Consider the following 19,269-nt stretch of genomic DNA (forward strand, 5'->3'; position numbering starts at 1 on the left):
GCTGCTGACTCCACTCTATGCCTCCTAATCCCTGTGATGTGTGAAACTCACAAGGTCAAACTGGAAGGGGCCTTGGGGGCATGCACCCCATGTGCTCTCGATACGGTTCAGGGAGCCCCGTGAGCTGTGCTTAGTCGCTCAATTGTGTCCCACTCTTTGTGACCCTATGGACTGCAGCCCGCCGCACTTCTGTCCATGGGGATTCTCCAGGCAAGGATACTGGAGTGGGTAGCTGTGCCCTCCTCCTCCAGGGGAACTTCCCAACCCAGATCAAACCCACATCCCCTGTGACTCCTGCATTGCAGGGGATTCTTTAGCAGCTGAGCCACCAGGGGAGTTTGCAGGGAGCCCTAAGGGTTCCACAGACGAGCCTCAGGACCCATTAGGGCAACTTGCCCTTCCTTCACTTTTAAAGATCTTCTACACAGGGCTTCCATGTATATTTCATTTAGATCAAACAGGTCCTGCTGCTTCTAAAAAAGCTGAAAAGCTGTAATACTGTCCACACTCTAAACCTCCTCAAAAAGCCTGAGAAGCAGAGGGGGGCTTTCCTGCTCAGGGTCACTTGGTACAAGTGACGTCAGGGCTGGAAGCCAGCTCCCCGGATGCCCTCAGGTCCTATCCTCCCCCACCCACTTCAAGCTGCTGTGACAATAACTCAGGAGCTGCACCAGCAGACCGCAGAGTGGTTGGCGGTGACGTTTACTCGCTCAGTCTTACCCGACTCTTGCGACCCCATGGACGGGGGTCGCCAGTCTCCTCTGTCCAAGGGATTCTCCAGGCGAGAATACTGGAGTGGGTTGCCATGCCCTCCTCCAGATTCCTGATGCAGGGATGGAAGCTCCATCTCCTGCATTGCAGGTGGACTTTTTACTGCTGAGCCAGCAGGGAAGCCCCCCCCAAAGTGGGTGGGGTGGGTCTAGTAAGGAGTTGGCCAAAACAGAGAGTCCCCATTTCCTTTCTCCCCCTTTCCTCTCCCCTCCCTCCCTCGCTCCTTCCTTCCCGCCCTCCGCATTGGACTTGGGGCTGCAGGGCACGACCTTGAGCCCCAGCGCTGTCACGGACACAGTGGGGGCCTCTCTCCACTTTGCTTCCCTTCCCGGGGCCTCATCAGTCTCCACCTGTTCAGTTACTGGGGTAGAGGTGTGCTTGAAGCTGGGATCTCCTGAAGGTCACCCTCACTGCAGCTCAGGGACTTCAGGGTCCAGGAGACGTGGGGGTCCTCCTCACCTCACCAGGAAGCAAGAGAGACTCACGGACATCCGGGTGGGTCAGATGAGCGGGCAGGGTCAGACCAGGCAGACAGAGCAGAGCGCCCCTTCGCGGACAGCGGCCTCTGCCCCTCGCTCTGCCGGTGAGCTCCGTGCTGACACGGCCGCTGGATGAGCCACACAGGAGGGGACACAGCAGGGGCGGCTGCAGCGGTACTCACCGTGGGCGCCGGTTTCCCTCCCGACACAATGCAGACCAGCGTGAAGTTCTGGGCTTGGTAGCGGCTGAAGGGGGCCGGGGTGTCAGCGGCCACCACCTCGATGGAGGTGGGCGGAGCTACCCAAAGAGAAGCACAGGGAGAGCGAGGCTTCACTGGAAGGTTCAGAAAGAATTCAGGGATGACCTAGGCCAGGCCAGGTCCTCTGCTAGGTGTGGTGAAAAGTGTGAAAGGGAAAGTCGCTCAGTCGCGTCCGACTCTTTGTGACCCCCTGGACTGTAGCCCGCCAGGCTCCTCTGCCCATGCGATTCACTAGACAGGAATACTAGAGTGCGTAGCCCTTCCCTTCTCCAAGGGATCATCCCAACTCAGGGATCGAACCCAGGTCTCCCGCATTGCAGGCGGATTCTTTACCAGCTGAGCCCCCAGGGAAACCCAATAGGTGCTTTGGCAGAGGACAAATGTTGCACAATTCCAGGGGGTGCCCCCGCCATCAACTGCCATGAGAATGACGTCCCTGCTGGGCATACAAATGAGGGCCCTGCCACCTGGGGCTTACAGCCTGGCGGGGAAGATAACTGGGAATGGAGAGACCACCATGGTCCACTGTGCTCAGGGCATCAGATACCTGGTGTAGCCAAGTGTGCAGGGCCCCACCCAGGCCTGAGGAAGTGACCCTGTGCTGTGATCTGAGGAAGCAGCAGCAGGCAGAGGACAAGTGTGGCAGGTGGAAGGAACAGCATGTGCAAAAGCCTCATGGCAGCTGGCTCGGGGGGCGGGGGGAGGGGAGTGAGAGGCAGGACGCTGTGGTGGGAGGGCAAGGTGGGGGATGAGGTACCCAGTGGGACTTGGGAGACTTGCAGGGCACCATAGTGGGTCACCGCTCACAGCGGTGTGTGGGGCCCAGTTCCCGCCAGCTCCTGAGAGCTGACTGTGACATTCCTGGGAATTGTGAACCAGTTCTTAAACCGCTGCTAGATTGAAACAGATGGCCCAGTGGGCGTCCTTACACCATGGAAATCAGCCGCCACTGCAAACCAGGACTTCCTTGTTTCTCTCCTTCCCCTGCCCCCCTCCCGGGCTCCCACAGAGCAGGTTTACCAGCCCAGCGCTGGTTGTGAGTTTTTCTTTGTCCTGAGAGCAGTAGGGAGCCATTGAAAGCTTCAAACAAGAGCAGAACATGATCTGAGCCTGGAAACACAGAGTGCTATTTAAGCCAGAGAGACGGGTAGCTTAGACCATGGCGACCGCAGAGCGAGAGGGCGACCGCGGAGCGAGAGAGATGGGTAGCCTAGACCATGGCGACCGCAGAGCGAGAGGGCGACCGCGGAGCCAGAGCAGGTGACTCTGAGGTATTTAAAGCCAGTGGCCTGCCCTCTTCCTTCTTTTCCCCTAAAGTTGGCTTGTTTTGCAGGTCCCGCCTCCTGCCAGCTCTCTGCCCTGTCCCCACTGCCCACCACGGGCTGGTTTGCCAAAGCCGGTGCCCCCAGGCACCACGCGACATTGAGAGTTCAAATGTGGAGCCAGCGTTTCAGCGAGGTCACCACCACCTCCATTTCATCCTTGGGCAAATTACCAAAACCGTGAACCTCAGCTTCCCGATTTGCTAAATGGGACTAATCCTTGGCAGACATATTCGAAGGATGAACCAGTAAATCGCTATGAAAGGGCTCAGTGCATGCTAGGAATTCACTGGTTATAGGATTCCTGCAGTTCATTTCTCCAGCCGCCTTGTCATCCGCAGGACAGGAGCCGGAATCTTAGGCCTTTGCTTAGGAAAGGCTGTCAGTTCTGGCTTCTTGTAGCCTTGGGTCAGGTGCAGTGGGGGGTGCAGAGAAAATGCAGAGGGGTGAGTGTTTCCTTTCTGCAAGGGGTTTTCACTCCAGTTAAGTTTAATTAAATCCGACGAACGTTTCCTGACACCTACTAGGTGCTGGGCACGGTGCCAGGTGCTTGCCGTAGGCGCTTGGTGATGAAATGGATACGGCACTTCGAGAGGCTCACAGTCTGGCGGGGGCGACAGGCGCCTGGCAACTCTATTTTAAGGTCTAGTGAGACGAAGCCAGGTATGAACCGTTCATTCACTCAGACAGCCACCACGAGCTGTCGCAAGGGAAGCAGAACAAACAGGAAACACGGGGAGAACAATAGATGGAGAACTGTAATTAAGTGTGAGATGGGAGGAAGCAGATGGGAAGTGGGGTAGGGACTCCGAGCCGGGAGAGATACACCAGAATGTTTCAATTATCCACACGTCACAGAGCCTGCAATCTAACTTTTCTAGAACTCGCTGCAAGCCTGGATTCCACGGCAAGAACCAACCGTGGCCAAAGGTTAGGAGCCAGGAGCTGTTCTAAGCCCTTAACGTGTGTTAACTCATTTAGGCCTCACCATGAGTCTACAGAAAGGGTTTATTTATTCCTGTCTTACCGATGGGGAAACTTAAGGGGTGAAGTGACCTTCTGGGGCTCACAGAGTTTAGATTTGAAACCGGAACTCCCGGACCCCAGGGCTCCAACGCCGTGTGAAACCGCACCCCCTCCGTCTTTGGAAAGAAGGAAAGAGCTTGTGTCTGTTGGCGCCTTTAGCCCTGAGTGCACACTTCAGCCGTTGCAGACGCTCGTTTACCTGACACGCTCAGTTCTCAAGCAGACCTCTAATCGAGATCCCGGGGGAACTGCTCCTGTGGGTGGCTCTGTTTAACTCAGGTGCCCCAAAGATCAAGGGACCATGTCAATTAGAGCTTAGCAAAAGTCTCTGGTGGGGCTTCTCCGATAGCTCAGATGATAAAGAGTCCACCTGCAAGGCAGGAGTCACGCATTTGATCCCTGGGTCAGGAAGAGCCCCCGGAGAAGGAAATACCGCTCGTGTTCTTGTCCAGGAAATCCCGTGAACAGAGCAGGCTGGCGGGCTACAGTCCATGGAGCCGTGAAAGAGTCGGACAAAACTGAATGACTAACCAACCAGCAACCAACCAGCGTGATTATCTCTGGCCCTGCTTATGGTGGTCAATATGTAAGGATAAGTATCCCCTCCAAGAATTCTAGAGGCTCAGAGCTAGGCAGGGGGCACCTTTAAAAGTCACTCATTCCTTCTTTCTTTTTCACTGAGCAAGCAGTAATCAGATACCTAGAAGCTTCCGTATAGGAGGCTTTGGGGAGTAAACGGGATGATGCTTACCAGGTGCCCAGCACATAGTAAGCTCGCTTGAACAATTTTAACTGGTATCATCTGTATCACGATTATGAAAGAGAGAGTATAGGACGATGGTGAAGAGTATGGACCCTGAATCTCACTGTGTGTGTGTGCAAAGTCGCTTCAGTTGTGTCTGACTCTGGGCAACCCTATGGACCGTAGCCCGCCAGGCTCCTCTGTCCATGGGGTTCTCCAGGCGAGAATACTGGAGTGGGCTGCCATGCCCTCTTCCAGGGGATCTTCCTGACTCAAGGATCAAACCCACGTCTCTTGTGTCTCCTGCATTGGCAGGTGGGTCTTTACCACTAGCGCCACCTGGGAAGCCCGTAGATCACACTACCCAGGGTTCAAAGACCAGCTGTACCACTTCCAGCTATGTGACCTTGGGCAAGATATTCAGCTTCTCTGAACTTGTTTCCTTACCTGCAAAATGGAATTATCGAGTGCTGATAATTCAGTAAAGTTAGTACCTTCGGACTTCCCTGGTGGGTGGTTAAGAATCCACCTTGCAGTGTAGGGAATGTGGGTCCCATCCCTGGTCAGGGAACTAAGATCCCACCTGCCGTGGAGCAACCAACTCTGGTGGCCACAACTAGAGGGTCTGTGCGCAACCAAGATCCTGCGTGAAGCAATGAAAATTCCAACTGAGACCCAACACAGCCAAATAAATAAATAAGAAAGTGGTGCCTGAAAGCATATTGAAAGTGCATGTCAGATGCATTTATCAGAAGGATGTATTAATGTTCTGTCTTTGAGGCCCGTTGCTACTGTCTGGGAGAATAAAATTTCTGCCTTTGGGGGCGTTCACAGTTTAGTGAGGCGGCCAGACAGTGCCCTGGATCTGTGCTGCCCAGTACAGTGGCCGCCCAGCCTCTGCGGCTACTAAGCACTTGGAATGTGGCTTTCCCATGATCCTATGTGCTGTAAGCGTAACATACACACTGAATCTGGAAGACAATTTTTTTTTTAAAAAGCACCTTAAGTATATCATGAATATTTTATGTTGGTTACTTCCTGAAATAATACAAGGGATATTGGATTTAATAAATATGCTATGCCAATTCATTTTCACTTTTCAAGGCTTTTCTTAATGTGGTCCTGAGAAAACTTGCAATTAAAGGCAGATTTCTATTGGGGAGCGCTGGCCTTCCATTTTACAGATGAGCACAACTGAGGTCAGACAGCAGGAGAGATTTGCCTGTAGGCACACCGTCAGTCGGTGGCACTGCCTGGACTGGCAGCTAGGCCCTCCAGATCCTGTCCAGGATTCTCTGCACAGCACGAACGCCCCCTCCCCCAACACACACACAGACACACACACACACACACACACACATTCTGCAGATCTGCACCCAAGTCACGCACATCACCCACACACACCCTGATTGGGAGCCGTGTTCCTGTGTCTTGTTATGCTTCTGAGCAGGTGTTAGCCACATGTACAGTTAATCAAGCTCTTGAGACAATGGATTTCCGTGGTGCGGACGATGGCACAGCAGAGCTGCTCACGTCAGCGTGGAGGCCCAGGCTTCCCACCGTCTCCGTCGAAGCGTCCCTCTGTTGCCGTGTTCTGGGAGAGTATCACGCTGCTTCTTGCCTGCTGCTGCCCACTGGCGGGCCCTGAGTGCAGGCGGTCGGCAGGCAGCCTCTGCTGGGAGTCCTTGGCGGCCTTGGGGCACTTCGCTCCGCGTGTCGCCGTTGCCCTCTTCCCTGCATCTTCTCTTCCCTTCCCTTGACTGTGCTCAGTGCTCTCACCTCCAGGAACGGCTGCTCCCTGGGCTCTCAGTCTGGAGCCTCCCTTCCCGCTTACTCTTCCCCGACCACTTCCATGCCCCCATCTCCGTCTCTGTGTCTGTCTTCACCTCCTCCTCCAACCCCACTCTCACCCCCAGCCCAGCTCCGTCTCTCTTCCTTCTCCACCCCCCTCCCATTCCCTTTTCCATCCGAGCTCCATTTCTCTCCCCTACCCCCATCTCCAGTCCGTCTCTGTGCACTCCCTCATATCTGTCTCCATCACTCCCCTCCTCCAATTCCAGCCTCCTCTCCCTGCTCACGATCCCCAGCCCTGCTACAATCTCTGACCAAGGTCAAGGTGAGTGGTCCTCTTCTGGCTCTGTGCCTGGAATAGATCCCGTGGACCCAGGAACAGAGGCAGTCCCAGGCATAAGTATCCCGGACAACAATGATCCCAAATTCAAAGCTGAGCTGCAGAGTGAGCAGGACAGAGCAAGACCGCCTGGCTATGATGCGGATGCATATAACAGCAAAGAGTCCTCCGCAAAGACCCCTGGATCTCCAGTGGCTCCGCACTCCTCTGCAACAGTAGCCTGTGTGCTCACTCTAAGTGCCTCGTTCCTGTGGACTCTGAGAGGGGGTCCTCAAGGATGTCCGTGCTAGTGCAAAGCTCTCCTGGGTCGGGGAAGGCGGACACCATGCACCTGAAATGGCCCTCCTCAGAGATGCTGAGCAGGTAGGTCTATGTGGCCTGAGCAAGGGAGAAATATGGGCTTCCCAGGTGGCTTCCATGGTAAAGAACCCGCCTGCCAATGCAGGAGACGTGGGTTCCATCCCTGGGTCATGAAGATCCCCTGGAGAAGGAAATGGCAACCCACTCCAGTATTCTTGCCTGGAGAATTCTATGGACAGAGGAGTCTGGTGGGGAGGGGGCTACAGTCTATGGGGTCAGAAAGAGCTGGACACGACTGAACGACTAAGCACACACAAGGGAGAAATCGTAGTCAGCAGTGGTTGTAGCAGTAAGATGCTGGATGTAGGCAGAGCTTATGTCTGAATTTATAAACCACATGGACAGACCATGACACTTGGGTCATCCCGGCCCTGTGCGTGAGAAAGAGGCCCCCAGTTCTACAAGTTCACCATCATGGTCAAACACCACCATAGAGCTCCCCTGACTCCACCACCCCCGAGTCAAGCCAGACTTCCCAGTTAATTTTTGACTTTGCCTTAAGAAGAGAGAGTTCCTGATGGAAGTTTCTTCCACTGATTTTGTCCAGCACCCGGGAAGGCAAAGCAGCTCTGGATGCAGCGGCCACACAGCATGGCAGGCCCTGTTGCAGTCCGTCAGTGGGGGCAGAAGCGGAAATCATTTTAGACTCGACCGTTAACATCAATACAGTGAGGCAGTGGTCGGTGATCAGTTTTATGAAATTAACTCTGAAATATTGCCTGTCTTTCTCTTGAAAGCAGAACTTTGTTTCGGTCATCGTAACTCACTTTGCAGATAATGTGATGGCTCTTAGCTCTGTAAATCATGTGTGGCTTTTGCAATTCGGGAACACAAACCTATTCTGATATAAACCCCAGCAGGCCTGAGTCTTCAACTGTATCTAGTGAAGTTAAATTCTCTCTGTACCATGAAGCTCCCCCTAAATTCCCCCTAGGGAACCAGCTCAGACAGAGTCAGGCCAAGGTTTCAGCCCATGTTCTGTTACCAATATCCCATGGGACTTTGGGCAAATCAATTGACCCACGTGGGCATCAGTCTTCCCATCTATAAAATGGGTTCAATAAAACACATCCTGCCAAACGTTCAGCTTCGAAGATTTTGAGAGAAGCAGCAAATGAGAATACAGAGAGGAACCTTCTACAAGAATGGCGAAGTGCTACACCGACAGAAGGGGTCATTTGTATCACCTGTTCAATTGCCCTCACTTCTCCCTGGGCTGGGAGGGACATGTAGGGGAGTTTCTTCTCCCTCCCAAGACTGGCTATGGTCTGGAGGAAGGGAGAGTCTCTGCTGTTCCTTGGGTATCACTCTAAATTGGTCTGAACACACTCCTGCTCTGGGTGTCATTTATCAAGGGGCGGTAATCAACTAGATGTTGGGGAGGAGTGGGAGGAGGAAAAGACAAGTTCAAAATTATATTATTTGCAAAAATCCATTCTTTTTCTCTCAGCATGCCTGCTCTATTGACTGCCCTCTTTTTCAATCAGTTCCTAGTCTTTATACCATATTTTTTTAAAAAAGAAAGAAAACCACTCTCTCAATATAAAAGTGCTAATGAATATAAATATTCCTCGTTTCTATTTTCTTTCTTTCTTTCGCTTTTCTTTTCTTTTTTTAGTCCCACCTCTCTCTGCCTTTCCCATCCTCTCTGCAGTCTCTCTCTGCTTCTTCATGATGGTGCTCAAAAGAGCGTCTCCTCCAGGAAGCCTTCTCTGTTCTGGCCACACTGAACTGCCCAGGGTTCCTTGCCCTGCTCACCTACCCTGTGCCCTGCACATACTGGCCCTTCTGCTGGTTAACTCTGCTTCATCCTTCAGGTCTGGGCTTGGGTTGCCTCCTCCAGGCAGCCTTCCAGGACTTTGCCAGACTGAATTCCTGGAGCATCCTGTTCTTGACATCTGCCTGGGTGCTTATCATTCTGTTCCAGGCCCATGTCTGTTTCTCCACTAGACTGTGTACTTTCTGAAGCCTAGAACTTTGCTTTAACCTCAGAGCTAATACAAGCCTGCCACACAGGGATTCAGTTTCAACTCCTGTTTGCTTTCTTCCTTCATCTGCTTCTCCATACAAACAAGCACTTGGCCCCTGGAAGGAATCCCACAAGACCTCGCGATGCCGTGGGCCCTGCCCCCACCCCCAGCTTTGTCTTGCTCCCCACCCCCAACACCATGCTCCAAACATCTGAGACTTTTTGGTCCAGAAACACCCTAAGCACATTTCAACCCCAGGGCCTTTGCCTCTGCTGCTGCCTTGGCCTGAAGTCTTGCTCTCAGCTTTGTGCAAGGTTGGGTCCTGCTTATCTTTCAAGTCTCAGCTCGAATGCCACCTCCCAGCCCGAGTGAGGTGCTGCTTCTGTTACCTGTCACAGCACTTGTCGTTTCTTCATGGAGCGCATCGTGAGGCGCAGTTATTTCATATATTAGTTCACACACTTGTCTCTTCCCAACACGCCCCACTAGAACGTAAGCACCATGAGGACAGAAATTGTCTAGCGCCGCAACCCCAGGGCCTGACGCAGGGGTTTACTCGGCACACATCTGTCAGATGAGTGAGCGGGGAGGAGGGATGTAGGTGTCCCGCCCTCCACGCCCGATTCAGAAGGACTGAAATCCCAGCCACGTCCGTGCCCCTCTTTCCCAGCAGAAGCCTGACGAAGCAAGAAGCCACCAGCAGGAGGGGGACTCCAGCAAGAAGAAGAGAGAAGCAGCACAACTCTTCGGTTTATGGGAAAATTAAATATTGAACTGAGTAGTAATGGCAGCCAAGGGGAAAAAATACTGACAAAAAGCCCCCAAATGGAGCCGCCGTCAGTGACAGGAGAGAGGAGCGCAGCATCTGTACTCATTCGAGCTGCAATGGGGATGTTTATGTGGCAGCTGCTGAGCCGAGTCGCAGCCCCCAACCCTGGGATCGGGCGGGAGCCTGCGTGCGGATGCGCTGGGAATCCGGGGCCCGGGTTGCTGGCGGGGTCGGCGGCCACTGCCCAGAGCCTCCCTGCCTGGAGATGGGGGCCTTTCTGAGTGGAGCAGGGCCATAAGGGTCCCCAGTGGCCGCGGGCACAACCCATCCACCCGCCTTCCTCTCTGCAGAGAGCCGGCTGCCGGCACCGCTCACCTGCCTCGCCCCTCCCCTGCCAGCTGTTGTGCTTTCCAAGTGGCGGAGGTGAAATTAACAACCCCGACCGGAGGCTCTGGCTGGCTGCTCTGGGGGAGGGGGTGGTACGGCCTGGGAGGCGGTGAATCGGTGAGGCTGGGCAGAGAGGGGCCCAACTCGGGCTACTGCTGATGGAGAAATAAAATCCCACGTGTGCCTGTGCACACACACGGACACAGATACATGCACATAAACACACACAAAACACGCAGATAAACACACACAGACACACACACATGTGCATATACACAGATACACACACAAACACATACACACACACACATATCTGCACACGTGTGCTGCGTGCTAAGTCGCTTCAGTTGTGTCCGACTCTTTTCGACCCCATGGACTGTAGCCCACCAGGCTCCTCTGTCCATGGGATTCTCCAGGCAAGAATAGTGGAGCGGGTTGCCATTGCCTCCTCCAGGGGATCTTCCTGCCCCAGGGGTCAAGCCTGTGTCTCTTATGTCTCCTACATTGCAGGTGGGTTCTTTACCAGTAGCTCAACCAGGGAAGCCCCATATACACATACACACATATGCATAACACAGAGACAACACACACATATATGCACGCGCACACACACACACACACACACCCAAAAAGGTAGCGGGGAGGCCAGGACACAGGTCTGCCGTTGGATCTGTGCTACTTTGTACCGATGCCTTTAACCCAGACGTTCTCGAAGTGTGTTTTGAGAACTGCCCCCGCCCCGCCACGCCATTGCAGCTTATGTGGCAATAGACTGAATGTGTTCAGGCCCATGACAGGTGCCATTTGGGCAGAGATGAAGTCTATGGGGTGTGACAGGAGCCCATTTTAAATAGCAGCAAGGCTGGCTACGTGGGGGATGTTTCCAGTGTATCCCAGAGGTATGTATTACACACGTGGGCGATTTCACCAGGTTGCATCGTTGTAGTTTTATTAAAGAAGACTCTGGAAGCCTGCGGAATCTTGGGGAGGCCTTGGCAAGCGGGCAAGCATATTTGAGATCTGGCCTGTGGCAGTGGCACTCAGCGCAAGTTCTTCCTGTTCAAGTTCAACTTCAAGTTCAGGCTATTCCATTAACCACCACCCCTCAAGCCTCTGAGAACAATGGGCTGGAGCCTGGAGATTCTGGGTGGGTCTCAAGTCCTCTTCCCCAGCCTGGGAAGGCCTCTGTCCCAACAGAGCTGTGTCCCCGTGAGCATCAGCCACAGTGTTTGGAGACTTGGAACAGGGCTTGTCCCTGGCCCTCCCCACCCCGCAGTGGGGTCACTTGGCCCCAGGTCACAGGTCCTCTGCTTACAGGCAGTGGGTCCCTTAGGCAGGTGCTGGTTTCCTGGGCCTCCCGCATAAGGTGAGGGTGACGTTAGCACCTTCCTGAGGGCGCCTGTGGGGGCTGAAGCACTTGGCCACCAGCCTCCCAGCAGAGCCCCCAGCCCCCCAAATCCCCAGCTCAAAGCCCTCCCTTCCAGCGGGAGATTTCCCAGAGGGCTCTGCAGACAGAGTCTTTCCAGTCCCGTCAGCATTTTAGGATTGATTTCCTGAGTCAGAGGGCAAGTAAATCGTTCTTGCTGCTTGAGTCTCATAAAGCAATTTCCAGGGGAGGCGAGGGTGAAGGGGAGGGGAAGGGCTGTGCAGAAGGGGCATTTTGTGCGAAGAGGATTGTGTGTTTTATTTTTCCTCCTTGACATTTTACTACGAAAATATTCAAGCCTATCAAAAAGCGCAAATGACTGTACAATGAACACTCACGAGGCCATCACCCAGCTTTGTCGATGAACACTTATTTCTACCGGCTCTATCACACATCTATCTGATTGCGTCTTTCCAAGAGCAGGGCGAGGCAGAGCCAAGCTCGTTCCTAGCAGGGCTCCAACTCCTGGCCAGGGCGGGGTGGCCTGATCTGGGAGTGGGGGCGTCCCGGACTTCCAGCCCCCACAGCCTCTCCCCTGGCCCTTCACGGCCCTTGCGGCCTGGGCCACTGTCCCGCCTCCGAGCTCCCTGTGCTCAGCTCCGGCCTGGTCAGCTCCGGCCTCGGTTCTCTCACTTGTGAGACAGGCATCACACAGGACCTGTCTCACAAGGCTTACGTTTGTGGCAGGCTCTGCAGGATGCCCGGTATCTGCTAAGGCCCTGCCTCCGCTGGCCACCAGGCTTGTGAACAGTGACCTCCATCTCTGGTCGGACCAGCGTCTGGGCTTTGCCGACCCCGTGCGCGTCACCCAGGAAACCTCAGCGAGCAGGGGCTGTGCTGATGTTTGCCGGGGTGACGGGGGGCACAGGTTTGCCCAGTGAGCACCCTCTTCTGAGCCCTGATTCCAGGCCCAAGGGGTCCTGAGTTACAGCAGGTGGGAGGCCCCTGACCATCATCATGGCTCATCTGAGGCAGGGTCCATGCTGAATGCTTAAACGCATCAGAGCCTCGCAGAACCCAGAAGTAGGAATTATGATCTCCATTTTCAGAGGCACTAGTTCATGGCTACTCAGCCAGTAAGGACCAAGGTTACGGCTTGAACCCAGGTCTGGCTTGAGCCCCCAGCCCAGCCTTGCTTCTCCCCTGCTGTGGGGTCTGTCTCAGGGCCTCGGTTTCCTCTGTGGTCAGGTGAAGGGGCTGGCCTAGGTGGGTCCTAAAGCCTTCTTCAGTTCACAAAGCCTGTGGCTCTATGTGGGGAGCCCCAAGGGAGCAGCCGGAGGGTTCACAGCTGGAGAGGAGGAAGGCCGTCCTGACCAGCCATCACACGGCAGGGGGGTCAGCTGGGCAGGGCCCAGGCTCTCCCTGACGGGGAGCTTCAGGAGTTGGGGTGTCTCCATTCGTGGGCCTGGGATCCAGGGAGACCCAGCTGAGAGGCACGGCTGGCCGGAGCTCCTCGGTGAAGACTGTCTCCACTCTCAGCCCTGCTCCCACATCCCGCGGCTGCCACAGGGAGCATCCCAGGCCCACACCGGCGGCCCCGGCATCCCTGGACAGACGTCTCTGGAGTCAGGGCCCTGCCCTCGCCTCACAGACGCAGCCCAGGCACAGAGGGCAGACAGGGCCCACGACAGCTTGGCAAGCGAGAAGGCTTTCCCAGGAGGCCCTCACGTCTCCTCTCCCTGCTCCTGCAGGGACCGGGCACAGCAGCTGGCCTCGTGTGGGCTCGGGAGTCAGCCTGCCCGCGTTCCGTTCCTGGCTCTGCTGCCTCTTAGCCGGGTGGCCTTGGCAAGTCCCTTACCCTCTCTGTGCCTCTTTTCTCCGTGTCTCTTTGGCAGAGTCCTGGTGAGCAGTGTGTGAAGCGGTGGTCCCCAACTTTTTCGGCACCGGGTGCCGGTTTTCCCACGGACCAGGGAGGTGAGGATCGTTTCAGGGTGATTCTCAGAAGGAGCGCGCACCCTAGGTCCCTGACAGTCACGACTCACAGTAGGGTTCACGCTCCTGTGAGAGGGCACCGCCACCACTGGTCTGGCCGGGGCGGGACTTGGGAGGCCATGCACGCGGTGGGGAGCAGCTGTAGAGACGGATGGAGCTGTGCCTGCTCAGTGCTGCTGACCTGCGTGCAGCCTGGATCCTAGCAGGCCACGGGGGCTGCCGTGAAGAGTTTAGACCCTGGCCTGGCGCCGGCGAGAGCTGAGCAGATGCCAGCTGTGCTGTTACTGTGGCCGTCTTTACCGCATCTTACTCCCGGCTCCTTCCTCGGGGTCCGGCCACACAGGAGTGCTCCATACTTGCCAGGCGTCCCTGCTCCCACACCATCGCTTCCAGGGCTCCTGCGGCCAGAGATGCCCCCTGGCCTGTCTGCCCCAGGCTACTAGGCCCAGCTCCAGCCCCGCCTCGTCCATGAAGCCTTCCAGATGCCACCCCCTGGAGGAACGCCCCCTTCCTGGGGGCTCCCGCACCCCTCACCTCGCAACCTAGCCCTCCCCCGTCATTCTTATTCCCCATCTGCTGGAATCTTGGAAACCTGTGACCTCTGTCTCCCCCATCATTCGGGGGCTCCTTCAGAGCAAACACTGGGCCTTACGTCTTCTCATTATCCCCAGAGCCTAGAGATGAGGTCGGGCTCTGGAGTCAGAGGGAAGGGCTGAGAATCTCTTCCGTGGTCACTTGCTAGTCGTGCAGTCTTGGGCCACTTGCTTCATCTCTCTGAGCCTCAGTTTCCTCTCCTGTACAATGGGAATAACCACAACCACTCCCTCACCCCCGATGATTAAACAAGAAAACGCTCATAAGGAACTTAGCACAATCCTGGCGCAAAACGAGCTGTCCGTCCGTGTTAGCTTTTGCTGCTACGATGATCTGCTGTGAAGATTTTCACTCCTAGAGAGCGAGGGAGGTAACCCTGCCTCATTGTGTACAGACGGGGAGACTGAGCCCAGGGGCTCACTGCGGGAGCGCGGACTCCCAGGCCAAGCGCACGTGCAGCGTGGGCCGGAAGTGAGGCGGTGGGATCACCTCCCTCGCCCCAGGAAGCTCTACAGGCAGCGGACACGTCCAGGGCTGGCTCACCGCTTCCCAGGCCGCCCCAGCCCGCTCCCCCGGCTCCTGCTACAGCTCTGTTAACACCTGTAACTTCAGCCTTGCGCTTGTTCCTTAAATCACCGGGCCTGAGGCACCACCATTTCGCCCGCCACATATCACTTGTAATTAAGGGGCCTGTCCCAGGCAGGGGAGGTCTACCTTCTGCCAGAAACACTAAATCCAGCTCCCAGGGGTGGAAAGGATAAAGCATCGCGTGGGCCTCACACTTGTCAAGGTTTAATGGCACACCTGCAGGCCTGCTCTGGTGGGCTCTCGAGGCTAGAGTCGAACTGGGTGGACAGTAGGTGGAGAGAGGCCAGATCTGTGAGATGCAGAAGGTCCGGGGAGCTGGTGAGAGCCTTGGGGGACTGCAGCTACCTGCTTGACAATTTCTGGGAGCAGATGAACCTCTAGCTCAGCTTAGGAGGACATGACAGGCTATTCTGTGTGAGGCTATAAAGAAGCTCCCTAGCCAGGCAGCCTGGGTTTGGAAACCCAGCACTGCCGCTCACTTGCTGTGTGACCTTGGGTGAGTTACTTAACCTCTCTGGGCTGCAGTTGCCTCGTTTATTAAAATGAGAGTGCTGGAAGTACCTACCTCCTAGAGCTGTGAAGAGTAAATCAATTTATAAAGTGCTTGAAGCTATAGTTGCCTCCTTGAAACTGCAAAATTCATCACTAATATCGTATGTCCCAGGGCTCCCTTGGTGGCTCAGACAGTCAAGAATCTGCCTGATCCCTGGGTCGGGAAGATCCTCTGGAGGAGGGCAAGGTAACCCACTCCAGTATTCTTGCCTGGAGAATTCCATGGACAGAGGAACCTAGTGGGCTATCGACCATGGGGTCGCAAAGAGTCGGACACGACTGAGTGACTAGCAGCAGCAGCGTATGTCCTGGCCATCCCGTATTAAGATGGCTCGTGGTCCTTCCTCCACAGCAGGCACATAATAGGGGCTTATAAATATTGGTTGAATCAAGGACCTGTAAGTGTGAAGAATGAATGAGCAAATGGCCTGTGCGTTTCCCTCACAGAAGGGCTGGTGACGTCAGCCCTGTGGTCCCAGGGACAAGACCCACAAAACAGTTCCTTCTGCTTCACTACGCTGTCTGCTCCTTCCAGCTGTGATCGTGCTCAGAGGGGTTATGTCCCTTCGTGCCTCGAAGGGCCTTGTCTCCTCCCCAGCTCAGGGCCTCCCGTCCCCACGGAGGGACAGTGCTAATCAGAGAAGCTTCAGGTTCCGCTTCTAGGCTTCCCTTTATGCGCAGACTCGGTTTTCTCTGCTGTAAAATGGAGACGCTGATCTTGCTGAATTCCCAGATGCCTAGGAGGAGCGGCTGAGAGCGCAGCCCAAGTATCGCATGCTGTCTTATCGAGAGGAGCCCTGGAACCTGGCTGAGGCCTGGATGGCTGCCACCTTGCCCCACATCAGAGAGGAGCGATGTCACCCCGTCTTCCCGGCAGCCCTGTGTCATGGAAAAATCGGGGGTTCTGCCTTTCAGCAGACCTGAGCTCAGATCCCAGCCCACTCACAGTTGTGTGACATCAGGCAAATGCCCTGCCCTCTCTGATCCAGCTGTAGTTTGCCCCCCTAACTGAGACAGCATAGGGTCATCTGAGGATGGGTAGACTAGGGGACAACTGGGGAGCTAACGGGCTGTGCTGGGCCTGCTGCTGAGTTCACAGTGGGCTGCGGTCAGCAGGGCTGTGGTCAGAGAGGAAGGGACAGAGGATTCTGGAAGCCCGTCCCAGAATCAGTCAGCAGGCTCTGGCCTTCGAGGCTGAGGCTGGGAAGTGACCGTCCTTGACGCATGACCCAGCCCAGTTAGCTCCAAAGTGCTCCTCTGAGCCCCAGACCCATCTGTTCAGCCCCATCTGAACGAGCTGTCAGCCGGTGACCTCAGCTGGCTGGGGGCCCGTGGGTGGGCAGGTGGGCAGAGTGAGCAGCCTCTCTCCCAGTCCCCGGCCAGGTCCAGGCACTCAAGACGGCAGTGCTCAGTCTCTGAATAGCCTCTGTGTCCATTCTGGAAGATCCTGGCCGCTCCAGCCTCGGTCCTCTGGGCTGCGCCCTCCCTCTGGCAGCCAAGCCCAGCCAGCTGCCTCAGCCTCCCTGCTGCCCATCCAGAAGCTCTGACTGGTGGGGAGAAGGCCTGCAGAGGCCCCGAGGACAGCAGCCCTGTCCCCGCCACTCCAGTGGCCCATTTTCCACAGCCACTTTCTGCTGAAGGCAGGCGTGCGGTTTCACTGGCACCTTCTCCGGAGAGCACCTCCAGCCCAGGCCAGGTCTCGTCACGTCCTCTGCATCTGCTCCCAGCTTTCCAATCAGTTCCATGACCTGCAGCTTCTGTCTAAAGATGCCTGGCATGTCTAGCCTCTTCTGCCTGAGCCCTGGGCTGGCTTTTGCCAAATCTTCCCTCCAAACTGCCCTCCCCACCTCCAGAACCTACCAGCAGGTCAGGCTAAGCGTCATCGTCCTTATGCCCCACAACAGCCCTAGGAAAGGGGAACTTTCATTATCCCCCAACGGGAATCTTCGTCACCCCCGGTTCCCAGATGGGGAAACTGAGGCTTGGAGGGGAAAAGTCATGGCAAGATTGCATAATGGGTGGGACTGGACTCAAGGTGCTGGGTCAGTCCCTGCCGGATCTCCTTCACCAGGGCCCAGGGTGACAGGCCACAGTCGTCACTGCCGGGCTTATAGAGCTCCCACTGGGCTGGTGTCACTTCCCACATCTCTGATCCTGTTTCCTGGCCCCACTGACATTTCCAGGGTGAAGGTTAAGGCAAAATGGGTGAGAAGAATGACTACCCTTTCCACGAATGCTCACCACTATGAGCTTGGGACACAAGCCTTTACATACCGTAGCCCAGCAGGGAAGGCCCTACTGCCATCCCCATTTAGCAGATAGGAAAACTGAGGCTCAAGGAGATTAAATAGCCTGTGAGCGTAGATAGCGGCTAGTCCTCTAACCCACTGCTTCTGGAGCCAGCCTGCCTGGGCTTGAGTCCAGGTTGTAGCCTGGCTGGACCTGTGCCCTTGGACGATTTTTAGCTTCTCCGTTTTCACAGGTATTAAATGGGGAGAAAACAGAAGACCCTCCCCGAGAGGGCTGCCCTGACAAGCGCGCGAGCAGGTGTAAAGCAGGGCCTCGCCTGGTGTCTCGCTGCCGCTGTTTAGTCACTCAGGCTTGTCTGACTCTTTTGCGCCCCGGAGGCTGTAGCCTGCCAGGCTCCGCTGTTCGTGGGCTCTCCCAGGGAAGAATACTGGGGTGCAGTAAATGCTCGATAAACACTTCCCACTCCTATGACTCATAGTTGCAGAGCTGGGTTTCAAATTCACGGCTGAATCCAAGGCCTGTACCCTTGACCACCCGTCAACTCTCCTGGGAGGTGAACGCTGTTTCTAGTCAGCTTCTGGAGCAGAGGAGCAGTTCTTCAACTGGGGTTACCCAGCCTTCTCCTATTCCCAGTTTGGGCACAGTTGGTAAAGAATCAGCCTGCCAACGCAGGAGAGCAAGAGACGCAGGTTCAACCCCTGGGTCAGGAAGATTTCCCGGATTAGGAAATGTCAACCCACTCCAGTATTCAGGCCTGGATTCCATGGACAGAGGGGCCTGGCAGGCTACAGTCCATGGGGTCCGAGACAGCCGGGCACGACTGAGCACACACGTGCACGCACACACAATTACTGTCATTCACTCAGGGGCGTGGGGGGGTGGGGGGCAGGGAGAGGGCTTGGAGGAGCCCAGGTGTTTGCCCGGCGGCCAGAAGCGCCAGAGTCAGGACCCTGGGGGCATCTGGGGAGAGAGGTGGAGGTTTGGGTTCCCACTCTCTTCCCCTCCGCACCCCAGGACACCTCTGCAGCTCTGGCCAGATTCCCAACTCGCCCCCCATCATCTCCTCCTGACAGCAGCCTGTGCTCTCTGGAGCCCGGGGCCACTGCAGTCGCCTGGGGCTGGTTCTTGTAATTAGTTCAAGCCCAGCAGGTGGCTCATCCCCTCCCGTTCCAAGACAGAGGAATGAGCCGATCATTTCTCACCCAGCAGGCGGCCTGGACTACGATGGGGGCTGCAGGGATGGCTCCCAGTTTGCCTGCCTGGGGACCCCAAGGGATTCTCAGACCAGCCACCTCCCTCCGCTGAATGACCTGCCCCTGGAGCACCGTATGCCCCAGCTGCACACTGGTCTGCAGAGAGCCACCGGGGCCCCACAGCCGGCCTGCCCCACGGGCAGGCTTTGGATCCTACCAACTGCAGCCGCTTTCTGCGGGCAGCCTGCAGAGAGGCAGAGCTGCGCTTCTCCGGCTCTGCTCAGGCCTGGGGAGCAGCGGTGGGTCTCTGAGGGGTGCCGGGTCTGCCCAGGCCCTCACTTCCCCCCATCCTACTTGGAGCTGGAGGCATTCCCCCTGTTCAAGTCAAGAGAGGTTCCCGACACTCCAGGGACTGGCCCTGGGGAGGTGCTCCTGTTTTTAGAGAGGAGCACTGGGCTGGGAATTCAGACTCAAGTTCCAGAATCTGGCCTTACTGTTTCCAAGAATAGCTGCACTC

The 19,269-nt window shown here is 55.9% G+C and overlaps 1 protein-coding gene across 2 annotated transcripts in view; it reads right to left on the bottom strand.

The window, feature by feature from the left end:
- The window catches only part of IGSF21 (immunoglobin superfamily member 21), a 279,944-nt gene that overhangs the window by 14,463 nt on the left and 246,212 nt on the right, over window positions 1-19,269 (bottom strand). For both annotated transcript variants that reach the window (XM_027522157.1, XM_027522155.1), the window contains exon 5: window positions 1,433-1,548. In XM_027522157.1, the coding sequence (XP_027377958.1) occupies window positions 1,433-1,548 (116 nt within the window). The remainder of the gene's footprint in view (window positions 1-1,432; window positions 1,549-19,269) is intronic.

Source organism: Bos indicus x Bos taurus, chromosome 2 (genome assembly GCF_003369695.1).
Source record: "Bos indicus x Bos taurus breed Angus x Brahman F1 hybrid chromosome 2, Bos_hybrid_MaternalHap_v2.0, whole genome shotgun sequence".
NCBI classification, from domain to species: domain Eukaryota; kingdom Metazoa; phylum Chordata; class Mammalia; order Artiodactyla; family Bovidae; genus Bos; species Bos indicus x Bos taurus.